Source organism: Anguilla anguilla, chromosome 1 (genome assembly GCF_013347855.1).
Source record: "Anguilla anguilla isolate fAngAng1 chromosome 1, fAngAng1.pri, whole genome shotgun sequence".
NCBI classification, from domain to species: Eukaryota; Metazoa; Chordata; class Actinopteri; order Anguilliformes; family Anguillidae; genus Anguilla; species Anguilla anguilla.
In genome coordinates this window covers 43,914,648-43,940,376 of record NC_049201.1, presented here as the reverse complement: position 1 = coordinate 43,940,376, position 25,729 = coordinate 43,914,648, and the positions used below count along the sequence as shown (strand labels likewise).

General features: G+C 47.7%; 1 protein-coding gene across 2 annotated transcripts in view; it reads left to right on the top strand.

Annotated features, from left to right (window-relative positions):
* The window catches only part of cdkal1 (CDK5 regulatory subunit associated protein 1-like 1), a 374,306-nt gene that overhangs the window by 187,881 nt on the left and 160,696 nt on the right, over window positions 1–25,729 (top strand). For both annotated transcript variants that reach the window (XM_035380803.1, XM_035380794.1), the window contains exon 9: window positions 8,024–8,190. In XM_035380803.1, the coding sequence (XP_035236694.1) occupies window positions 8,024–8,190 (167 nt within the window). The remainder of the gene's footprint in view (window positions 1–8,023; window positions 8,191–25,729) is intronic.

The following is a 25,729-nucleotide window of genomic DNA, read 5'->3' as shown; positions in this document are numbered from 1 at the left end:
TTTAACCATAAATACCTATTACCTGAGCACCAAATAACAATGTCTAACAGTTTTTTTCATAACTTGACCCCTTTTTTAGAAATTATAGACCTCTACCATACGGTTGAGATGTCAGTTTATTGTAAAAGATGCTATTCACAAATTGCTATATTTCTGAACATTTTTCCTGAAACACAATCACTTTAATCTCTCTTTAAAACCTTAAAACAGTTTATTGGTCTTTTTTACACTTCATCAACATGTTTTTGGCCTGTAAATGTCCCATCAATTACAATGGCTAGGTACACAAATCTGTATATATTGACATATACTGCGTCATATGGCATTTTTGCTTTAAAATCAGGCACTATTTTGTTTCTATGAACAAAACTGTAAAAAAAATATTCATTCCAGGTATCATTGAGTTCATTTAGATTACATATTTCATATTGAACATATAATTAACTACGATTTGGAACAAACATCTGTATACATATACTCCTTTGTATGTCATTTCTGCTTTACAATCAGGCACCGTATGGTACATTGCCATTTTATTTTAAGTATAAACTCATGAACAAAACTTTTTAAAAAACACCCATTGCAGGTATCTGAGTTCATGCTCAGTCCTGAACATATTTTTTCAACTGATCAGTTTTGGAATCTCCTATTCGCCTCATTTTCAGCTTTCATTTGAGATGATACGTGACAAAGCACTGCTGTGTGCTGTTTAGACACAGGAAGACTCCGCACTTTGCACACTTCCACCGTGACACCCCCTTTGGGCAGAGTTTGCATTGCCCTCGCTGTGGGCCACAGGCTGGCCAGTGGCCAAAACTGTCATAGCGGACATCATCAATGGGTGCAGCATCTCTTTTGCGCTTCTGTGGTGGTCTCTCTGGTGGAGGTGAGGAGGAGAGTGGTCTACCAACTCGGGCCGGGGTTTTGTGGATGCCTTCCAGGGTGCGGGCCACAGTTGTTCTAAATATCTTGAGTGGCATGGGCTTCTCTTGCAGCATGCGGCAGTCTCGCTTGTACAGCAGCCAGGCATTGGAGACTGACACATCCAATATGTAGCCAAATAGGGGTAGGTACCAGCGTCGTGATTTCATGGGAGTCTTATAGAGATGCACAAGCATGTCAGATAAATCTATACCTCCCATATGTTCATTGTAGGCCTTTATTATTGCAGGGCAGGAGACTGGTATCTTCCTCCCTGCCTCCTTGCTGTACCTTGTGACCTCACCAACTGGCTCCACCCCACATGCGTTGCTGAGGAGAGTGACGCATTTGTTGTCACGCCATTTTACAGCAACAATTCCCCCTGAGCAGCAGTAGTCAAATGCTCCCCTTCCTTCTTTTGACAACTGCTTGTCACTCTTCAGGTGGTTCTCTGCTCCTGACATCCGGTTGTTCCTCACAGTGCCCAAACACTTTATCCCAGTGGTGGCCTCCAGAAGTTGCACAAGGTTGAAGCTTGTGAAAAAGTTGTCACAAAAGACAACTGTTGACTCTGGTTCCTCCACTGTTCTGCAGAGTGTGGTCACAACTTTTTCCCCCATGAGCATGGACTGCTCAGCTTCTGACTGGGGGACATTGAAAAAGGATGTCTTTCCCTGGTACAAAATGAAATCATGTACAATCCCAGTGGAACTAGCTCGGCAAAATAGTTTAAATCCCCACTTATCTGGCTTGCTGGAAATGTATTGTCGGAGATTTCCTGCTCTTGTGCCTTTGTAGGCAACCATGACCTCATCGATACTTTGTTTTTGGTCAGCTGGGAGGAGAAGACACTGTCTTCTCAACATGTCAAAAATGGGCCTGATTTTATAGAACCTGTCGATAGTGTTTCCACAGTCTGCATTGTCAGCAAACTGCGCAGTGCCCGGAACCTGCGTAGTGGCATGATGTCGGCAACCAGAGCAAAGCGGCTCTCTGGCTTCCAGTAATCCTCTAGGGACGGAAATGGGAACACACCTGTGTATAGCAATATGGCTAAAAACTCTTGAATCTCTTTTGGATTTGTTTTAATGGGAAATCCAAGCTGTTGAGCTGAGTAGAGGTTTGTCTGCTCACATATGTGGTGCACCATTTCATCAGTAAATAGCATGGAAAAGTAAAATAATGGTGTCTGAACCTTAATGATTTCTGGGGGTATAGGCTCTGGAAACTTGACTGAAGTGATATCCACTTTTCTCTACAATTTTCTTTTCTCAGCACTTTTGGGGGTAACAGAATCCTGATCTGCGACCTGCACAAGCTGATTTTTGGCTACCTTTCTCCTGGGGGCACTGTCTGAGTGTGTATCAGGGCCACTAAGCTCAGGGATTGGTAACTCTTCAACTGTGTCACCTGTATGCCTTGGCACATAGTCAGGATCATCCAAGTCCTCATCACTGTCCTCTATGTCTGACTCCTCTGGATCAAGGGGGACCACAGCTTTGCTACCCTTTCCTCTGCCATAGAAAAATTTGGTGTCCATCGCTAAGAATGAAACAATGAAGAGGTCACAATACACTGCACTACATGTTTCCCCTTAATATGTGCATACTAAGGCATATTTTAACATATAATTACATTACAGGCATTTGGCAGACGCTCTTATCCAGAGCGACATAAAGCAAAGTGTATAACCATCACCAGGAACAAGTGTAATGTAATAGGATAATATTGTGTTTTTGTAATATAATGTAATTTCATTGTATTTGTTCACTTTTTCCACTCAAACATCTTCCTACCATGCTAACTACTATGCTAACATCTGCCCTGCCTCGTGGTCATTTCCACCCTTTACTGAAATATCAACCGCACGGTTGAGCATGTTTTTGTAAAATTCTGGCACAATGGATTTTTAACATTTTTGATATTTAATATCATATTCCTATTCTTTAAGGTCTCTTCTATCTGGAAAACATCATGGTTTATCTCTTACCTACCAAATTCCTGCTTTATGCCCTAATCTTTGGGGAGTGATTTGTAGTGCTGCCTCTGTCATCAGAGTGGGTAAAGTGCGGGAACTGCTGCTCCACACAGTTGTGTTAAAAGAAGATACTTTTTATGCAAATTGATTAAGGGGGGTTGGAGCCCCACACCAATCAGGATGCTGGTCAGATTTTTTTTCTTCTCATAGGTTTTTTCACTGTCAAAGTCAGCTCTACCGCATGGTTGAGAAGTCAGTTAAAGGGTTAAATAGTTGTAATATCTAACAGCTACTGTAACCTGCTGCTGTATCGCTAATGACATCACTGTTGCACTTATGTGAAAGGCAATATATAATGATTAAAGTACATTATTATAAAAATTGTATTATTAAAACCTGGCTGTAAAAGGAAGAAAAATGCGACGTTGATAGATGAGACTTTGAGACTATGAGCCACTGAGGGTTTGTTGTTGTTGAGCCGCTGGGCTCAGTGTATTGGCCTTCTGTAGTACCCTAATGCTCGTGGTCTGGTATGAAATCTGAACCAAGTCAGTGCAGACCCGGTCCTGAAGGGTCACCAGTGGAGGGAGCTGCCCCTGTCCCATTGACTCCTGTGATCCGTCAACAGCCTCTAGTCTTCAGCTCGTCTGTGTGACTGTAAGATCTGCGCAGCTCGTCTGCAGAGTGACTGTAAGATCTGCGCAGCTCGTCTGCAGGACTGCAGAGTGACTGTAAGATCTGCGCAGCTCGTCTGCAGAGTGAGTGTAAGATCTGCGCAGCTCATCTGCAGAGTGACTGTAAGATCTGCGCAGCTCGTCTGCAGAGTGACTGTAAGATCTGCGCAGCTTGTCTACAGGACTGCAGAGTGACTGTAAGATCTGCGCAGCTCGTCTGCAGAGTGACTGTAAGATCTGCGCAGCTTGTCTACAGGACTGCAGAGTGACTGTAAGATCTGCGCAGCTCGTCTACAGGACTGCAGAGTGACTGTAAGATCTGCGCAGCTTGTCTGCAGGACTGCAGAGTGACTGTAAGATCTGCGCAGCTTGTCTGCAGGACTGCAGAGTGACTGTAAAATCTGCGCAGCTCGTCTGCAGAGTGACTGTAAGATCTGCACAGCTCATCTACAGGACTGCAGAGTGACTGTAAGATCTGCACAGCTCATCTACAGGACTGCAGAGTGACTGTAAGATCTGCACAGCTCATCTACAGGACTGCAGAGTGACTAAGATCTGCGCAGCTCATCTACAGGACTGCAGAGTGACTGTAAGATCTGCGCAGCTCATCTACAGAGTGACTAAGATCTGCGCAGCTCGTCTGCAGAGTGACTAAGATCTGCGCAGCTCATCTACAGGACTGCAGAGTGACTGTAAGATCTGCGCAGCTCGTCTACAGAGTGAGTGTAAGATCTGCGCAGCTCGTCTGTAGAGTGACTAAGATCTGCACAGCTCGTCTACAGGACTGCAGAGTGAGTGTAAGATCTGCGCAGCTCGTCTGCAGGGCTGCAGAGTGACCGTAAGATCCAGGAGAGTAATGACGGTTTACCTGCTGTTTACGTTTTGACTCGTGACTGACGAGCAGCCTGGCAGAGGACGGTTGTTAGTGTTTACGGCGCTCTCAGACTGTGAACAAAGCCAATGAGTATGAGCACAGCACGGGCTCCCTCTGTAGCACTGCGTCCGGGGGTCCGTGGGGAGAAAGGTCTTTGTAGGAGACCTGGAACGCTCATTAGCTCATTAGCTCATTAACCTGAAGTGATTCCGAGCTGTCGGCTTCGGTTAAACGGGGCTCTAAGCCGACGGGCCCCTCCGCCGCTCCCGCCGCTCGCCGCGGTACCTGGGGACCCCCCAGGTGAGCCCGCGCTCGGTGATGCGGGGCCCCGAAAGACAACAGCGTCGTTTAAAATAAACACCGACAGCCGCGCCCTTGCTCTGTTTCTCAATATCCGGCACGAAGTGAGCGCGATTGAATATAACAGCAAACAAATGCAGACGAGCTCGCGTGGAGCGTGCGCTCGCCCTGGGAAAACGCCAGCGGCGAAAAAGGGCCTCTTCCTGTTTGCCCGCCGACCGTGTCGTCAACAAGCGCGGAAGAAAACGGACAGCCGCGCTTCTTTCCCAGATGTTTTTGTTTTATGATTTCTTTTTTTTTTTTTCTTCTTCTTCTAGATTTCCAGTAAAAACGCATTACCGAGCGCGTGTCGTTTTACTGGCTGACGATCGTTTCTCGTTCCCGCCCTCGAGTGACTGGGACTCCGCACGACTGCTTGCGCCTGCAGATTCCGCCGGCGCGACCCAAACATCCGAGCCGCCGGAGACCGCGTGCCGCACTCGTTCTCCGGTTCTGCGTGTCAGGGCAAACGGGAACACAGGAACTGGATAATTACTCACAGATTCGTGTGGAGCGAGTCGTTTATAAATAGCCCTTTTATGAATAAAGCTATTGTGACATTATTTGCGTTCTTTTGCAGCTGTTGGCAAACGGACGTTCGAAATGTACCCGAGTGAACTAAATTCCCTTTGAAAGTAGCGATAAAGGCTAACGTTTTAAAACCAGCGCGTTATCTCGTTGGCTGAGCTTGAAACGATGCCCTGCTCTGCGCTAAAATCCTGACAGTTGTGTGTGTCATGTCCTGCTATTGGCTCCTTTTAAAGAGCATTTCCACATTTGCAGCCTATGCTGTACCATTGGGACAAACTCAGACCCATGACACATGACTCATGACACACACCAAGCTTGTGGCAGGATGTTTTTTTCAGGTATGTTTATTTGTGCGTTTGAAGCAGTGTCTTCTCTGTATGAGGTTAATATTCTGGGAAATTTTTCAGTATTTTCAGGAACTGAATTTCTAAACAAAATGAAATGCGTTGCTGTGTATTTACATGCACCATAGTCAGTCACGCCAACATTCCGGATATTCAAAATGGAGCAATATTTGTTTTGTGGTTCCTGGATGCTCTATATGTGAACTCCAGTGCTGCTACGTGTTGACATAGTGATTAAATTGACACTCGTGACAACAACTTATTTCATATCTGCACCATTAAAATGCTGTTAACAGGTCCGGGAGCACGATTGGTCAGCCAGGATTTTCCTCTAAAGTTTTGGAAAGGTCTTTGAGCTGAGACGTTAAAGTGAGTTCCTGACTCCATGTGGTCGTTAATCGCCTGTTGCGTTCTGGCAAAACCTGGAGTTTGGGGGGGGGGGCGACTGCGTTGGCCGCAGTCCACGCCTGGCTCGTGCCGAGAGCTTTATTGCTCCGTTTAGCTACCCTCTCCTCTCTTCACCTCCCCTGATGAGTAGCAAACCTTGTTCCACAAACTGATAGCCGAGGCATCGTTCCCCGTCTTTCTAAGTGAACTTTTGGATTGTGTTTGATTAGCAGCACTTTGGAGTTAAGTTAGTTAAGTTATGGAAGCTGATTGGGTGTAGGTGGTTAGTATTATGGAAGCTGACTGGGTGTAGGTAGTTAGTATTATGGAAGCTGACTGGGTGTAGGTAGTTGGTGTTGTGGAAGCTGATTGGGTGTAGGCTGTTGGTGTTGTGGAAGCTGACTGGGTGTAGGTAGTTGGTGTTGTGGAAGCTGATTGGGTGTAGGCAGTTGGTGTTATGGAAGCTGATTGGGTGTAGGTAGTTGGTGTTATGGAAGCTGACTGGGTGTAGGCTGTTGGTGTTGTGGAAGCTGATTGGGTGTAGGTAGTTGGTGTTATGGAAGCTGACTGGGTGTAGGTAGTTGGTGTTATGGAAGCTGACTGGGTGTAGGTAGTTAGTGTTATGGAAGCCGACTGGGTGTAGGCAGTTGGTGTTATGGAAGCTGACTGGGTGTAGGTAGTTGGTGTTATGGAAGCTGACTGGGTGTAGGCTGTTGGTGTTATGGAAGCTGACTGGGTGTAGGTAGTTGGTGTTATGGAAGCTGACTGGGTGTAGGTAGTTGGTGTTGTGGAAGCTGACTGGGTGTAGGTAGTTGGTGTTATGGAAGCTGACTGGGTGTAGGTGGTTGGTGTTATGGAAGCTGACTGGGTGTAGGTGGTTGGTGTTATGGAAGCTGATTGGGTGTAGGTAGTTGGTGTTATGGAAGCTGACTGGGTGTAGGTAGTTAGTGTTATGGAAGCCGACTGGGTGTAGGCAGTTGGTGTTATGGAAGCTGACTGGGTGTAGGTAGTTGGTGTTATGGAAGCTGACTGGGTGTAGGCTGTTGGTGTTATGGAAGCTGACTGGGTGTAGGTAGTTGGTGTTATGGAAGCTGACTGGGTGTAGGTAGTTGGTGTTGTGGAAGCTGACTGGGTGTAGGTAGTTGGTGTTATGGAAGCTGACTGGGTGTAGGTGGTTGGTGTTATGGAAGCTGACTGGGTGTAGGTGGTTGGTGTTATGGAAGCTGATTGGGTGTAGGTAGTTGGTGTTATGGAAGCTGACTGGGTGTAGGTGGTTGGTGTTATGGAAGCTGACTGGGTGTAGGTAGTTGGTGTTATGGAAGCTGACTGGGAGTAGGTGGTTGGTGTTGTGGAAGCTGACTGGGTGTAGGCTGTTGGTGTTATGGAAGCTGACTGGGTGTAGATGGTTGGTGTTATGGAAGCTGATTGGGTGTAGATGGTGGGTGTTATGGAAGCTGATTGGGTGTAGATGGTGGGTGTTATGGAAGCTGACTGGGTGTAGGTGGTTGGTGTTATGGAAGCTGATTGGGTGTAGATGGTGGGTGTTATGGAAGCTGACTGGGTGTAGGTGGTTGGTGTTATGGAAGCTGACTGGGTGTAGGTGGTTGGTGTTATGGAAGCTGACTGGGTGTAGGTAGTTGGTGTTATGGAAGCTGACTGGGTGTAGGTAGTTTGGGTTATAGAAGGTAACTGGGTGTAGGTAGTTAGTATTATGGAAGCTGACTGGGTGTAGGCTGTTGGTGTTATGGAAGCTGACTGGGTGTAGGTAGTTTGGGTTATAGAAGGTAACTGGGTGTAGGTAGTTAGTATTATGGAAGCTGACTGGGTGTAGGCTGTTGGTGTTATGGAAGCTGATTGGGTGTAGGTAGTTAGTATTATGGAAGCTGACTGGGTGTAGGTAGTGTTATGGAAGCTGACTGGGTGTAGGTAGTTGGTGTTGTGGAAGCTGACTGGGTGTCCATATCTCTGTTCACAGAGGGCGTGTGTGAGATCTGGCTGACCAGCGAGGACACGGGGGCGTATGGGAGGGACATCGGCACGGACCTGCCCTCGCTGCTGTGGAGGCTGGTGGAGGTGATACCCGAGGGTGCCATGCTGAGGCTGGGCATGACCAACCCGCCTTACATCCTGGAGCACCTGGAGGTAAGCCCGTCTGCTTCTCCCCCCCATGGCACGCTAAGGATAGCCAAACTGTATCTATGCCAGTCCAAACCAGAGATAACAAAACCTTTCCAAAGCATGCCAGAGGTGTCCACGCTGACCCCCAAAACATGTCAGGGATGACCACGTGTGCCATATCAGGCCTTTGACACTGAGACAGGATAAGGGTAAAATGCAGGTTTTTGTATTGTTGTTTTTTTTTCTTTTCTTTTTTTCTTTAGCCAGTATGCAGTATTTAATCAACACTTATTAACTGACAATTGAATGCAAGTTATATGTCTTTCTTCATTAGTACAGTGTCTACAACATATGAATGGCTTTTAGCAGATGTTCTTATCCTGAGTGTCTTAATCAATTTTACATAATATCCATTTACACAGGTGGATATGTACTGAGAAGATTCAGGTCAAGTATTTTAGTCAGTCAGTAGCGAACTGGGAATCAAACCTGCAGCAGGTCCGGTTCCCTGACCGTTATACCGCACTGCCACCCAGCTTCTTTACCAAGATGAAACGTAGCACTGGCATTTATTTGTAGGTCATCGTAAAGGACGAATGTTGATTGAATCCCAGCCGACGTGTCGTGTGCGAGCCTTCCTGTGGCGAGAGTCCCTTTGAGAACGCACTCCACTCGCTGGATGGAAGACGAACGCGGGGGAAGGGTCTCTCCGCCGAAGAGACCCATTGAGACGCTAATGCCGCGCGCTAAGAGGGCCGGGACACTCCCCCCTTGTTAAACGACGGGCAGACGGTTGCCTTTCCCCGCAAAACACCCACAGGTGGGGGGGTCTGAGTCGTAATCTGCGGGACTCAAGGAGTCAGTGCGGGAGGAAGCGGTTCTAATTTGCTCGGGGTTAATTGAGGTTGTAATTCTGTCCCCATATGTATAGGTTACGTTTATGCTCTGTTACGTTCAAATTAAAAAAAACCGATGAAGCTTTTTCCCCCCTTTTTTTTTTTTTTTTATAAACGAAAAGAAATAACAATTAAATGGTAATTAGAAATGTAGGTTAGGCGGCGCGTGCGGCCGACGGACGGTTACCGGCACTTTCCGAGCTAATTTGATTTCCGTACGTTCCGGATCCTTTTTTGACGGAGTTATCTCGCCTCCGCACTTGGAAGTGTGTTCTAACGCGTCGCGTTTTTGTTTAACGGCGCCGTTCGGCCCCGAGTGTTTCTGGGTAGCTCCGCCGGCCGCTCGGCCGGCTCCTGGCGGTCTCCGTGCCGCGAGTGCAAGATAAAAATACCTCATTTGCGGACAGCGGATTTTTTGCATCACCTGATATTGGAAAATCAAGGGAAATGGCTTTGATTGGTGAAGAAAATGCCAAGTGCACTCTCCAGAGACACTTTCACATTCTCCGCTTTTGACAGACCCCGGAAAATGACAATCCTCTCCTCGCTGTGATTGGTGCTGTTAGATCCAGATTGCCTCTCCTGGGCATTTCACGTTGGCATTTACTGATTACGTTCCGCATTAATGGCGTGCACCGGGGTATATAAGGTATCTTAACAAAGCTTTTTGCAGCTTTTTGTAACTTCTTTGACATTCTCCTCCACCCCCCCCCAAAGATCTTTTCATATCCTCCCTCCTTTTAAACAGTTCTCTGCTTCTTTCGGGTGTTCAGGCTTTAAATTCTGCGCCGGATATAAAAAAAAGGCTCAAAATGAGAGCGATTTTAGCGGCAAAGGCCATGTCACTCCGCCGCTCTTCAGACCTTTTATAAGGTAACCATTTAGCAGACATTAGCCGGCAGACAGAGAACAGGGAGGTGATTAGGAGCCTCTCTCTCTCTCTCTCTCTCTCTCTGTCACTCGGCTTGTAAATTGCAAAGCAGCTGTCAGGTAGGAGAAGGGGCGTCTGGCGCTCGCCGCGTCTGGGGCGCGCGGGAAGCGGAGGGCTTCGCTACCTCGCTAGGAAGCCGAACGTAAGCTAAATGGCCTGGAAAGGCAGGCGGAGGATCAAATTAAGTTAGTAATGGGCGTTCCGTTTGATATCTTCCGGCTCCCTCCGTCTCGGCGCCCGTGCGAATTCTCTTCTTTTCCCGCAGATTCCTCCGATACGCTCAGAGCGACGGCGCTAAGGAGGCGCAATTTAAATGCAGAGCAGCTCCCTCTCCGGGCCTACGCCGGGGGTTAAGTCTTTTTTTTGGGTTATCGTGCCAGTCGTTGCGAAAACCCCCCTCTTTGATGTGGCCGTATATTCATGGAGATTACTCTAGTCAATTTTTGGAACTTATTTCTCTTTTCAAAAGCAAAACTGCGAGAGGGAAAGAAGATTTGTGACTTAAGACCTTTAATGTCTTTGAGTCTCTTTGCACCTGATGACTTCGGTTTTGGGAGCCGATGACAGGACTTTCCCATGATTCCCTCTGTGTGGTTCTGTAGGCACTGCCGGTGCGTGTGTGTAAGGCGGCCAGTGATAGTCCAGCGCAGGAGCTCCATTTGGCCCACAGCTGAATGGAATCAGCCTGAAAGGCTACCATGGTAACAATGTCCTGCCTCTTCCACCTCACTGCACCAGGCTCAGCGTGGTAGAGGATCAGAGCGTATCTCGACTCATGCGTTTGGACAGCGAAGGCCCACAGCGCTTTCCTACCCATGATCCTCTTCTCTGCGTTCAGGTGGATTGGGGGGTGGGGATGGTGGTGGTGAACATCTCAAATCACCCCCGTACTGAATCGCTGTAATTGCGCCCTGGCCTTGTTTGTAGGATATGGCGAAGGCCCAAAGCACTTTCCTACCCATGATCCTCTTCTCTGCGTTCAGGTGGATTGGGGGGTGGGGATGGTGGTGGTGAACATCTCAAATCACCCCCGTGCTGAATCGCTGTAATTGCGCCCTGTTCTTGTTCGTGGGTCGCCCTGCCTCCAGCTGTTTGAGTGCTTCCCAGCAGTTCATGGGTCCCTGTGTGATACCCAGAGCCAATCAGAGGCCGCCGCATTTCCCGCATTCTGCTCCTGCACTCCGGTATTTCTGTTGAGTTACCGTTCCCACCACGTCCGCAAAATGACTCGCAGAATCCAGGAAAGCTGGGAATGGCAAATCCCCTCGCGCGTTCGTCAATCGAAACAAAAATTGACAAACTTTGACTTTGTACATTTTCTTTTGATATCAGTAACGCGATCTCGGCGAAGTTTCGTTTGATCGCGGGGGTCACGGGGGCGTCGGCTCGCCGTGTCAGACATTCGAGGGTCGGGCGGGCGGGCGGGGGGACCGGGGACGCGGCGAGCTCGGAGCGCGCGGCGTTCCCTGCAGGGGGTGGGGGGGGGGGGGGGGCCCTCTCGGGTGACGAGGCGAGGGGGCTGAATGGCCGGTCTTGTTTGACGAAAGGGGATTGCGCCCGCTCCTCCCTTTCAGCCGGCCGCTTAATGAAGTGCTGCCTCGGGCGCCGGTGACGAGCCGTCTCGACCCGGGCCGCGCTCCTCGCGCAGGAATGCCGTTATGCTCAAAGGCACCTCCGCCGTGTTTGAGCAAGGTCACGGGAAGGGGGCCCCGACAGCTGCGTGCGCTTAGGCCTTCTCTCCTTCGCCATTATGAGACGGCGGCGCTGAATGGGCCCCTTTTAAAACACGATCGCCTGCGTGTGTTACTCTGCAGTCACTTCAGCGCTGTGGAGCGCAGTCTGCCGTCCGATTTACCCATAAACCCAGCGTGAGGAGGTATACCTTTTAGTGTCCTCTGTGTCCATATACCCAATGTGAGGAGGTGTACCTTTTAGTGTTCTCTGTGTCCATATACCCAGTGTGAGGACGTATACCTTTTAGTGTTCTCTATGTCCATATACCCAGTGTGAGGACGTATACCTTTTAGTGTTCTCTATGTCCATAAACCCAGTGTGAGGACGTATACCTTTTAGTGTTCTCTATGTCCATAAACCCAGTGTGAGGAGGTGTACCTTTTAGTGTTCTCTGTGTCCATATACCCTATGTGTGGAGGTATACCTTTTAGTGTTCTCTGTGTCCATATACCCTATGTGTGGAGGTGTACCTTTTAGTGTTCTCTGTGTCCATATACCCTATGTGAGGAGGTATACCTTTTAGTGTTCTCTATGTCCATAAACCCAGCGTGAGGACGTATACCTTTTAGTGTTCTCTATGTCCATAAACCCAGTGTGAGGACGTATACCTTTTAGTGTTCTCTATGTCCATAAACCCAGTGTGAGGACGTATACCTTTTAGTGTTCTCTATGTCCATAAACCCAGTGTGAGGACGTATACCTTTTAGTGTTCTCTATGTCCATAAACCCAGTGTGAGGACGTATACCTTTTAGTGTTCTCTATGTCCATAAACCCAGTGTGAGGACGTATACCTTTTAGTGTTCTCTATGTCCATAAACCCAGTGTGAGGACGTATACCTTTTAGTGTTCTCTATGTCCATAAACCCAGTGTGAGGACGTATACCTTTTAGTGTTCTCTATGTCCATAAACCCAGTGTGAGGACGTATACCTTTTAGTGTTCTCTATGTCCATAAACCCAGTGTGAGGACGTATACCTTTTAGTGTTCTCTATGTCCATAAACCCAGTGTGAGGACGTATACCTTTTAGTGTTCTCTATGTCCATAAACCCAGTGTGAGGACGTATACCTTTTAGTGTTCTCTATGTCCATAAACCCAGTGTGAGGACGTATACCTTTTAGTGTTCTCTATGTCCATAAACCCAGTGTGAGGACGTATACCTTTTAGTGTTCTCTATGTCCATAAACCCAGTGTGAGGACGTATACCTTTTAGTGTTCTCTATGTCCATAAACCCAGCGTGAGGAGCTATACCTTTTAGTGTCCTCTGTGTCTATACACCCAATGTGAGGAGCTATACCTTTTAGTGTTCTCTGTGTCCATGTACCCTATGTGTGGAGGTATACCTTTTAGTGTCCTCTGTGTCCATATACCCTATGTGAGGAGGTATACCTTTTAGTGTTCTCTGTGTCCATATACCCAATGTGAGGAGGTATACCTTTTAGTGTTCTCTGTGTCCATGTACCTAACATACAGAGGTCTTCTTTTTTAATTTCCACTGTATCAGTAAACCCAATGTGTGGAGGTATACCTTTTAGTGTTCTCTGTGTCCATGTACCTAACGTGCAGAGGTTTACATTTTAATGTCCACTGTATCAATAAACCTATTGTGAGGGTGTCTATATTTTATCTACATTTTAGCTCTGCCAGTTCCCTTAATTTTCACACTGGGGTTTCTCATCTTGAGGCTCTGTGCTGTGGATGGTTGTCTGGTTGACTGGTAGCTTAGCATCGTCCCTTCTCAAATCTGAAATGGCGGTGTAAACGCCTAATAAGAGAGAGCTCCGTTGCCGTGCCAACTGTTCAGGCAGGGATAGGGGGGTCATAAGTGCACGTGGTTCCTGCACATAGAAAAACGTCAAGTTTTTTTTTTTTTTTTTCTCTCTGCACCGCCACAGAATTCCTACTGAAGACCTGATATCCAACGCCTCTCACGTCCCTTATCTTCAAAACTCCAGACACGACGTTTCTCTGCTTTTTGGCGAAACGCGGGGAGCCGCGGCCCTCCTCGCGCGGTTCCGGGGGGGGGCCTCCGATCCCGCCGTGCCACCCGCCCGCCCGTCCCGGCTCCCCCGGTTTTCCCTCTCCGCTCCGGCGCTCTCCTCCGGCCGCTAATCTGGGATGTGAGAGATGTGAGAGCACTCGCGGTTCAGCCAATTACAGCCCGGGCCCCAGAGACCGCCGCAATTTGTCTGCGGAGCGCCGGGCGCTAATTTCGCGCGGAACGCGGGCGATTTTCATATTAATGAATCTCGCGGGACTCCGTCCATTAGGGGCCTAATGTGCCGTCGTGAGGACACTGAGCAAAATTGTTACCCAAAAAAAAAAAAGCCCATTCGATGTGTTTCTGAAATGTGAGCGTGTTCCACGCCGCAGAGACGTGTGGGGGGCTGTTTTTTTTTTTTTTTTTGTTCCCTCAGCATGGAGCGCCATTAAAATGCGACCCGCATCTCGTTGCTTCGCTACCGTATCATTTCTGCTCCAAAATCAGCTTCCTTAAGCGTATGTAATGAATACCCGGTGTGTTTTGTTGCGTATGTTCTGCTTTTTGTATGTTCTGCAGTCTATAGGACCGCCATTCTCACCGGGGAGAAAAGCAGGGTCAGCTGACCGCATGGAACTGGGTTCTTGCCCACTGAGTTTGAAAGCTTGCTTAGAAACGTGCCTGTGGGGCTTATGCAGCCCCCCTCAAATTTTGATCCAGCCCGCATATCAATTCAGATGATCGATGAAATATGGCCCGTGAAATAGTGTGGAAGTTTAGTCTGTGGCGATATTCATTCACAGCGCGTGGTGCGTCCTGCACTGCTGCAGTCACACTACACAGCATTTGTGACGGGAAGGGCTTGGCCGTAAATCCTACCCCTCCCCCTCCCCCCCAATCGGATTGCTTCCCCGATTCCCCCCCCCACTACACTCAGTGACTTGAAGTGACTTTAATCTAATAGATCTTCCTCACCTAAGCGCTAGCAACCCAGAGGTTTACAAAAAGTACAGCAGCGTAGAGAAGTTCAGCCAGCTGCTACCAGCGATTCACAGCAATGGCGCAAAGCAAAACTTCCAGTTTTCGCAATGTACCGTGATGCTCAGCTAGCAAATTAAAACAGTCATATTTGTCAAAATTATTTGTTAATATTAGTCAAAAGCTTTCATGCTTTTTAACACGTTTTTCTTTTTTTTGTTAAACGTCAAGGTAAGTATGTCGTTTCCACCTCTGCAACAAACAGCACAGGAGCCAACCCCGTTCTTTTCATACACGTTTGCATAAGCTATGTCAGTAAAATAGAGGAGTCGTACATGTTACAATGTTCGTAATGATCAAAACAGGCTAGCCAGTCATTTTTCCTTCTGTTAAACATGACGCTAATAATAGGTTTGTTGCTCCTGTGCTGTCAAACGCAATTGTTTTAATTTTCTATTTGAGCATATAACGGTACAGAACAAAAACTGGAAGCTTTGTGTCATTGTTGTCAGTCGTTAACAGCTGGCAGAACACCACTGTAATCACAACCACGATCGCAATCCACCAAAGTCCACAATCACACACCCCCCCCCCACCCGCACCCCACCCCCTCCTCCCCCAGCGATCGCATTTTGTAATAGCACTACATTTCTGACTCTTGATTTGTTTCACGATTCTCTACATGGCCTTCAGCATAATTGAGTTTGACGTGCTCTGAACGGTCGACATCTCCACTGGCCTTTCCATTCACAAAATACTCTCTGTTCTCTGTGCTGAGCAGCATCCACACCTCAGCCCTCTGGGAGGGGCTGCAGACATTCCCTGTGTGGACTGGTATGCTCAGTATGCTTATTAACTTTGCATGAGAATGAATGAAACTAACACCTTTTTTTTTTTTTTTAAACTATGTGAAGTTTCCTGACTGGCTTGGTATTCTTTGGCTTGGCTTGGTTAAGCAGTGCAGTCATTGGCTTATTGGGCGACGGAGGAGCGCACGCTCTGTGGGTGTGAGGTTACTTCTTCCGCCCCCGAGCCCCTCTCGGTATGCTTGGCCTTCACGTACGTCTGGCATCTCGACGTCTTTGAGAAAACTGGGTCATCGCCGCGGCGCGTTTCACACAAGCGCGCCGCGCGCTAGCCGATCGCACGGAGCCGCCCGGAGAACAGAGAGGCGTTTAAACCTCCATTTCTCCGCCGCTTTAATTGGCAGGGAATTAAAAAGCTCTGGGAAATTAGGACGGACGGACGGGCGCGCCGTCCGCCCAGGCCGCTGACCGACGCCGCGCTCTGCGCTGACGGGCCCGGGAAGATCCACGCGAACCGATGTCGTTTCGAGGAAGCGCACGCCGACGGACGTGAGCGGGCATCGGAAAACGGAGCGAGCGGGCGGGCGGGCCCGGGGAGGGGGGGGGGAGACCATCGATCGCGAAAAGGCGAGCGAAGCTAAATCGGGTCCCCTCCGAATCTGCAGGACACCCGCCCTCACCGGGGGGGAGAAGAATGGCATTTTAATGGATTAATTATCTTTTACTACGTAAAGTGGAAGCAGGTTTTATTACGGCGGGTGAATTATCTGCGCGGCTGCCGGAGTCTAATCCGATCCCGGACGAGCCCTCCGGCGGTAGCCGTCTCTCGCGTGCGTGCGACCGATCGCTCGGGCTTCCGGCCCCCTCCTGGAGAACGGACGGACGGCGGGGGCAGTTCTCGGCTCGGGGGCCAGTCGCTCTGCCCCCGTGCCCAGACGAGACAGGAGAAGCGGGCTACCGGACGCGGGGGCGCTCGGCGAGAGGAGGCCCGAGCGAGCCGTTTGCGTTTCGCCTGGAGGGGAGCGCTCGAGTCCTCGCCTGAACCGCCCGGAGCCAGGCCTGAACGCTCGGCCTGAACGCTCGGCCTGAACGCTCGGCCTGAACGCTCGGCCTGAACGCTGGACCTTACGCGAAACGTCGTCGATCGGTAACGTTTCACTCAAGCGGGCCCGCATGAAGCATTCCTGGCCACGGACGCGGTTCACGTGCGTTGAAAGGAATGCGGCGAACCGCTGCTTCTGAGAGAAGAGGGGGGAGAATTCGTCCGAGGCCCTTCAGCGCATTCCGATTTTCCGTTCTGAATTCCTCCCCCCGGGGGGACAAGGTAGCGCGTTGCCCTCGCGGGGCCAAAGGGTTCGTCTGGGGACGGGAAGCAATTACAGTAGCGCGGGCCCGCATTGCATCACAAGCAGGGGTCCCATGTGAAGTAGAAAGTTCCAGGCTGATCTTTTCAGAGATTTCCCGGCCCATTTCCCTGTCCTGCTCGTCTGTTATACAGTTCTTGGCTCGCGAAGGAATTTTCCGTTGAAATCTGCGATATGACGGTTTTTCATCGCTGGCAAATGCTATGTTGTTTTTTTTTTTTTCTTTTTTTTTTTCTCCCCCCTCAGCAGTGGGAAGCCAAAACACATGTAGCCAGATCCAAAGTAAGCAGCCATTATCCTGGAAACATGGATTCACTGGCCTGTGAGGGAAACGCAGAGAAAACAATTATATATTACATTATGTGTCGCTGGGGCCAAACCTTAAAGATATTTTCCTGTTTTGAAATGTCACACGAGACATTGCGCCCAGCCTCACCGGGATGCTGAATGCTGGCCTTTCTTGGCCCTTGTGTCTCCTCCTGTCGAGTTTTTTCCAGTTAATATGTGAGAGACCAAAGTGAGGGGAGCTTCTCTGGCCTGGCTCGCGACGTGAAGCATTAGTGGTTTTTCCAATGCTGCATTATTACTGTGGCAAATTACAAGCCACCTCACTTGACCCGGTGCTATGATCATATGACGCTGTGAGCTTTTAGATTGAATTAGCGTCGAGGTCTCGATGTGTAGCTTCGGTGTTGAGTGGAGCATGCAGCGGTAGGCTCGCGGCTTTATTAGAGTGCACTTTGTCCACTCCTGGTTTTACGGATGAAAAAAAGAAACGCATTATCTCCTGTCTATCTGTCCATATAGCGAGGACATTTAGATCTGTAATTGCACGCGATACGGAATGAAGTTGGAACTGTATTTCTAGATATCCATGGACAAGAGGGAATTTTGATGTACATTACGAGACATTCATTATAAAGATACATTTTGCCAGGCCGTCAGCTGTTGAGGTGCAGTAATGAGAACCAAAATGTGAAACGGCTGGGACTGAAAGTGACCCACAGACGGTCAGCTCCTGAGCAATATGCCCTGTTTCCAATATTTGACCTCAGCTGAGATTTCAAAGTGATTATATTTAATCAAAAATACAGCATGGGAAGTACAGTTACGGGCTGCTAGCTTTAGCTTAGCGCTGGTGGAACCGACCTACGCTAGCCGCTGGTAGTTCAGCACCAGTGGGTTTCATTCGACTGGATAGCCTTCCTGAAAGCATGACAAAATTCTGCAACATAAGCATGATTATTCACAAGCATGTCAATCCATTGTCGCATTGACTTTAATTTATTTATTTATTTATTTGTTTATTTATTTTGCATCTCTACATGGTTTAGCCTTGTGTATCTATTGCAGGAGAGTCATTGGCCTCCTGCTGCATAGCTCAATTGAAGGCCACCTTCCCCCATCAGCAGCTTATTTTCAAGGTGAGAATCATGCATATTATGCCTTTAAGCCATCAGAACAATTTGCCGTATCTTTAAGCCATCAGAACAATTTGCCGTATCTTTAAGCCATCAGAACAATTTGCCGTATCTTTAAGCCATCAGAACAATTTGTCTCCCTGTTGTCAACAGCCGCGGACGGCTAATTTTCTCGCCTGGATGGCTACTGACGGCTAAATTTGGGGACTCTCTTCTTTCCCATAACTTTTTGAGGAGACTTGATTTTATGTGTTAACCGTCCTCACCCCCCAATGAGGATAATACACTACGCTGTGTGAAACCGCTCGGTCATTCAAAAATGACAAGAGGCATTCGTCTTCTCAGTCTGCACTGTTTGGAATACAAATCTGAAACGGATTAGCATGAACGCCAGGAAAAGTTATTGCCGCTGCCTGTATTGAAACGCTTGCAGAACTAATCTAAAACAGTACATTTGACAGAGCCGTTTGCAGCAGTCATCACAAGCGCACACCAGACTCCCCGTTTTTTTCCTTCCTCCTGCAATCTATCGTCTTTACAGTTCCAGCGGACAAAAAAAAATGCTTTATCAACTGAGGAAATCAATTGAATTAAGGCAAATATACAGTTGCTGTAAACAGTTTTGTGGACGATTGGTTTTTCTCAATGTTTTTTTGTCTCCGTTTGTACGCGTCTTTTAGGCTCCGTCCTGTCGTTACTTCCTGTTGGGAAAGTTGCCGCGGAGATTAGCATCTGCGGCTTCTGTGATGATCTGCCGTCGGCGCGGGGCGTGTGGAATCGGTTACGGGCTGCCGTCCTCACATGATCAATGGCCGACACCTCATTAACTGTGCGTTTGCGGTTTTGTGAAGGGAGGGATGGGGGGGGGGGGGGGGAGTGGCCCTGGACGCCGTTAGCCATGCAGTTAATGTGCCCATTTCGGGTCTTCTGTCACTCAACCCCCTCCCCCCCCCCCCTCCAAAGCCATCTGCCATGCCTGTTCACCAGCCCCCCGCCCCCCAGTCCTTGTTGGCTTTGATTGGCTGATTGGGATCTGGGGGAGTTGGCATTGTATCTGTCTAATGAGTTCCCTGCACATATTACCATAGCTAAGTAAACGACTGCTTTACAGAGTAAATAAGATGCATATTAAATGCATTGCTGTTGGGGACAAGAACAGGGTAATCAGATAGTGTTGTTAACATGGAGAATAATTATAAGGTGCTTAATTAACAAGTCTGGATGTTTCTCTATTGCAAACTATCAGATCAGATATTTAGAACCGCTTCTGCCTTTAGTAGGAAATTAAAGTTCTGCTCATCTACTTTTTTAAATGATGAGAACGGAGCAGCGCATTAAATATTCAGCAGCTATTTTTCAAAGATAATGCACCAAGAAATGTGCCAAATCTGATCTGTCACATGTATGCGAATACGTTCTGGCAATTGCCAAGATTTGAAGGGAATGCAATTAGATTGTTTTCATTTTGTAGATGAGTGATTTTTGGGGTGAAATGATTTCGATAAAGGAACCGCCGTCGATTCTTCAAGCCCTTTGAGTGTAAATATGTTTTTATACCTGGAACCGGATATTATTTTGCTTCTGCGTACTTGCATACTGCTGTGCCGTGACCATCTTTCAGTTAGAAGGGAAATGTTTACACATTTGATTACAGACTGGAGTGATTCACTATGCAGCGCTCACAGGACTATTTAGGTTGAAAACAACTGGGTCTTGCAAAAAATCAGGCATATTTAAGATGCTCGATCACTTGGCAATAAGACATTTATTATAAGTGAACTCACATCTGAGCTAAAATTAGACTGCTTGTTTTTTAATAGAAACCTGGTGAAATAATGACGGCCCTGCTGCTCTTGTTGAGGCGTCTCCTCTGTGCTGTAGTTTTGAATATCCTGTAAGGCAAGGTAAAAAGGCGGTGGGGCGGCTTCTGTTCGTGCTGATGCACCAGGTGTCAGGAACATCATGACATATTGCTAAAATTCCAAACCCCCCCGTACTTGTAACTGCATTGTGTCGGTCCCCCAAGCAACGTCCTGTCTTTTTAGACGAATTGACTGAATTGTTGTCCGTTATCGGTACAAATTACAGTGACATCTTGGTCGCAGGTGATTTTAATCTGCCTGTAGATAACGCGCCCGACTCAAACGCCACAGAGTTTTTAAGCGTGTTGAGTTCTATGGATTTTATTCAACACGTTAGTGGTCCGACTCACGATTGCAGTCCTACGTTAGACCTTATTAACATGCCTGGTCTCATGATTGGTGTATCCTCTGTTATTGACTTGGCTATTTCTGACCCACTGTTGTATATCTTTTCCCCTCTGCATCGGCATTAACTTCTAGCTGCACTGAAAGGGTTGCTCAGAAACGTCTTGCCTCTGAAGTGGCTGAAAACTTCAGTAAGCACATTAATAATGTGCCGCTACCAATTCTTTCCTTCTTCCTGTGATGTTTAGTCAACAGCTCCAGTAATGAGCTAAAGGCTGCCATTGTTATTATAGCACTAGCCCGACTCAAGAAGATTACGTCCAAAAAAGAAACCGCCACGGAGAACCGAGGGTATTATTAACCTGAAGTGAAACCGTAGCCGAGCTGAGCGTAAAAATGGAGAAAAGCTCAATTTGAAGTCCATTACGGCATTCTCAAAGAGCACCTCACAGTTTTTAACAAGACGATTACAAATAACAGACAAGCTTTTTTTTTTCTTTTCTAAATTGGTAAATGAAAATCAGAATAATCCTTGTGCTCTTTTCAGCTATTAGCAGCTTTATAAAACCTGCTCCAAAAAGTCTCTCTGACATGAGCTTTGTGATGATGATGTGATGAATTTGCGCTATTATTCAGAGATAACAAATATCAGGTGAGTGTAAACCGAGATACTGTATAGAGAATGATGTGTGTGAACCTCCGTTTAAGGGCCCTGTGCTTAAAGCTGCTGTGGTTTTCGTTGTTTTTAAACCATTTTAAATAAATGATAATCACACTTTAAGTTATGTATTGACATAGAGAAACTGATTATACTGTTCATGGCCACATTTGGGAAATAGTGAACTCTGACCCAGGCTGTTTATGCAGTCAAATGGTAAGCATTTGTGAATGCTTACTGTATGTTCAATTGAAGACTTACATTTTTATTTACACCACTACCCGCCTCATACAGTACATGCTAGGAATAGTTATGTTTTATTACAAATCTTTGGAAATTGACATGTTACTGTAATAATAAACAGTTGGTTATCCATCTCATGTGGTTGCTGTACTTAATAAGTTATGTTTGCTTGGCCTATCTTCTTAGTAGTCAGCATTCAGGATTCATTATTTACCATGGATTCTCTCAAAAAAACTCTCATAAATCGGGTCCAAGCAGTATGGGGCAATGGTGCAGTATGAATAAAAACAGATCTATTACAGCGAGTGAAACTTATGTCCCAGACTTGTTAAATATCAGTTAAGTAAACATATAGGGCTGAAGAGTTAGCAAAACTGACATTAGTTGAACAGTTTAATTGAGTGCATTCATCTGGGCTTGGACCCCTAATAAAGAATCAGTGACATGACATTTTGTCTGAGTGCAGTATTTTCCTCAGAGAACAATTAATACATACACGTTATGTGAATACTCTGTCTCTTTTATTGGCGTCTCAGGTTTCATCAATATCATAATAAAGCTATAAATGAATTACTTTGACATGACTGCATGGGTACATAACTATATATGGCAATATGGAGCATCAGTTATGTACCTATATTATTTCTTTGCTGCCAATGGTTTTGTCTGGATTTAAAATGTGACCTTTGGTGTATGGTAAGCCCTCTGACTAATCGGAAGAGTTAGTAAGGCTCTCTTGTATATTTGGTAAAAATTTATTTTCTAAGACTGAATATACTGTACACCAGTGGCAACCAATCTTCACTGACGCTACAGTCCCTCTCCCCATCAAAGGTGTACCTCTCAATAATGTCCCCTAGAAATTTTGACTGACAGTCCAGATTATATTACTCAAATTATGTTGAGTTATATCTGCAGAGAATGTATTGTGTGCATTTATATGGCCCTGTTGTATTTGTGTGATTTTTACCATGTACATTACATGAATTGTTCCTAGCATCACGAACTTGTTCATGCATGCAATGCTGTAGGATTACGCCATTATGTCATTCGGTGTAACCAACCATTGTCATACAGTGTAACCATACTGTTCTTTTAGAAGAATAATGTTGTATTCTGACTTATGCGTTCAGCAAGAATCTCTTTTTACAAGCATTTTTTTCTAATTTTCTAGTTGTTTTCATTTCCCTACAGGAATTTGTAATTAAAGCTTGTCAAAAATTAAGAGGCATCGTGTGAAACGCTCAAAATTGCATTATTCATGGTAGTTTAATTGGACGTTTCTGAGCTGGTGTGCGTTTCCGCAAGTCCTGTTTGATGTTTAACCAATTTTGTTTATGGGTTTTTTTTTATTTTTTAAAAGAATTATTCTTTTTCTTATCTGTTCTCGACGCCCGGCAGAGCAACAGATTATGTCGCGGGACAATTTGCGCGGCCACACTTGCGTGAAGTCGCGCGATTAAACGGACGTCCGCGGGAACGTGTGCGACCCGGCGGCCCCCCGGGGGGGGGTTTCGCACATACGCTTTAAAATATGTATTTCCATTTCGTATCAAGCTTGTTCACACATACGCTGTGAGGTCAGAGTCCTTAAGGTCCGCGCCAGTCCCGCGTCCTCCAATCGGCGGTCTCTCCGCTCGGAGGGCGACGCCAGGTCTGCCCTGGACCCGCCGGGGAACCGAAAGGCAGAACCACGGCGCGTCTCTCGGCCCGGCCTCGGCGAATCGGACGGAGCGATGCGGCTTGACAGGAGAAGTTGATGCGTGTCATGAGGGCCCCCCCCCCCGATCCGTATGGGAAGACAAACTTACTCTCTCTCTATCTCTCTCTCTCTCTCTCTCTCATTCTCATTCTCTCTCTCTCTCTATATCTCTCTCCCCCCTCTCTCTCTCTCTCCCCCCCTCTCTCTCTCTCCCTCTCTCCCTCTCTCTCTCCCCCCCCTCTCTCTCTCTCTCTCTCTCTCCCCCCTCCCTGCTTGACATTCCGCGCCGCAGCCTGACCCGTAATCTGCTCCCCGCCCCCCCGACGCCCCGCGCGTGCGTAACGCGTTCGGAGTCTGTCCTGTCCCCCGCGCTCGCCGCTCTTGATTTATCTCCATTCCTAATCAGCCGGTATTCTTAAAACTAATTAATTCTTTTAATTTTGATCTTATAATATATAACCCCATGCGGTGCGGGACAAGTGAGCCAGACTAGCCAGGCGGAGAGGATAGGGCGATGGGCGGTGGGGGGGGGAGGGAAGGGGGGGGGGCTTCACACAATAGATTTTAATTGTAAAGACAGACTGCAATCAACAGTTTTTCCCCCTCATAAAATCATTTCCTTTTTTTTTTTTTTTTCTTTCCTAATCGTGCCTTGAATTTGCTTAGCGGTACAACTACGGGAGTGTGATTACACAGGCAGGACTAGGCGTCCGTGATTGTCCACCTCTCCGACAGCAGGTTTTGTTTAACCTCAGGAAATGAATTAATTTGTCTTTAAAAAAAAAAAAAAAGAAATTTAAACTAACTTCTCTCTCTTTCGTGGGTAATTAGATGCTGCTAGTTTTGTGCGTTTTACCGGGCGGGGCAACCTGCTCTCTTTGTGCGGGCTAGCCTCTCGTGCTCACCCCTCACACACACTCCTCTCTCGCTCTCTCACCCGCGCAGTCGCTACATTCGCGCTGAGCCTCTGTGATTCGCTTACACGGCCTTTAGTGCTCTTAAATCCTGCCGCTCCCATGTGTAAAAGTTGGCTAGAAGCCTCACGTTTATAACCGTGCTCTTTCTGATGTTTTTTTTTATTTTAAAACGCAATGGATGGAACATTTCACAGAGCGGGTGACAGGTACTGTACAGGTGTGGCTCAGCGTTACTGAGGTCAGCCTGCTGTTTGGTGTGTCAGAACTGGGTTCGCTGGCCCAGGTGTGACTCCACATTTCCCCGTGTGTGGCATGTTCTCTAGGGCCGCAGGGCGGAGGGCGAGGGGAGGGTCACTGGCGCAGCGGTTCTCAAAAAGGAGTGCGTTTAGGTCGAGTAATGGCTGTCTTTGGTTTCTGCGGTCGTATGAAACCTCAGCTTCTGCCGCCCATGAGGAGCATATTCATCAAATCACGGTTCGCCCTGTGCGATGTAAGATGTGTTATCTTCACTTGGAAATAGACTTTGCGGTAATGGAGACACAATTAGATTACGAGAGCCATATAACATGATGATTTGCGGATCTTTAAACGAGAGTCCAAAGCAAAAAATAAATAAAAAAAGCTCAGTCTGGTAACTTCACGCCAGGCCTGGTTACCCACACAGCTCTGCTCAGCAGCAGTAATCCCAGTGCCTTTTCCAGCCCGCTGGTTGTCTCTGCAGTCCTGTTAACCACAGTGAACGGCCATGAATTAGCCCAGAGAAATGGCAGACCGGACTGTTAACCTTCCAAGAGGAGTCTCGCTTTCCCCACCCATCCTGACTTCATCATCCTCATTAAACTAACATGACAACATTTTGACTAGCCCCAAACCTCTGTAGCTGTTGCGCTGACTGTAGCATTCGCTGACTGGTTGTTATTAATAATATGTTCATCCAAAGCATTTTACAATTGCGTCACATGGTCTCGTGAAGTATATTTCAAGGATGAGAGGTCTGTTGCGTGTTCACACAACGTACATATATGTCCAAATAAAACTGAGCACCGTCTACACCATAGAGAAGGGCGTTTGTGACAGCTCACTCTGAGACCAAGGGCATGCTGCCTGGAAAAACCCTTTTATCTAGATGGGCTACTTCTGCAGTCATCAGTCTGAATTTGGCCCGGTTCGTTTAGATGCGTTTACCGCACTCGCTCTCCAACATCGAGTCGGTTGATTTGCGTGCAGACGCAAGGAGCGAGGGCTTCGTGCCTTTTGTCATCGTAACAAGACGCCCCGCCGTTTGAGAAACTCCGCCGACCTTTAGGAGGAAGCCGGGACTCCGGCTGGCGGTCCCCTCCGAGGGCCGAGGCGCCGCCGCGTCCTCAGACGCCTCGCGGAACGCCCTCCCGCGCTCGACGGGACGTCAGGGGGGCGGGGTAATCGAAGCAGATGTCACGTCAGGAAAAGCTTGCATCGTGGCAGCTCGGGCTTTGAAGGGGAGCGGGAGACCGCACATCTCAATCGGAGTGCAGATGGCCTCCCACGCAGGGTCTCCTGTGTTCTCGTAGCGCGTTCGTGACGCCGCAGTACGCGGACTGGTACGCTTGCGGTCGGCGCGTCGTCAACGCATCGTGAATAAATCTGAATTACCTAGCGGGGGGGCGCCAGATTGACATGACTCCCCGTGACACGTTTTCAGAGCCGCGGGGAGCGCGTAAGGGGAATACGAGATCACGCGCTAA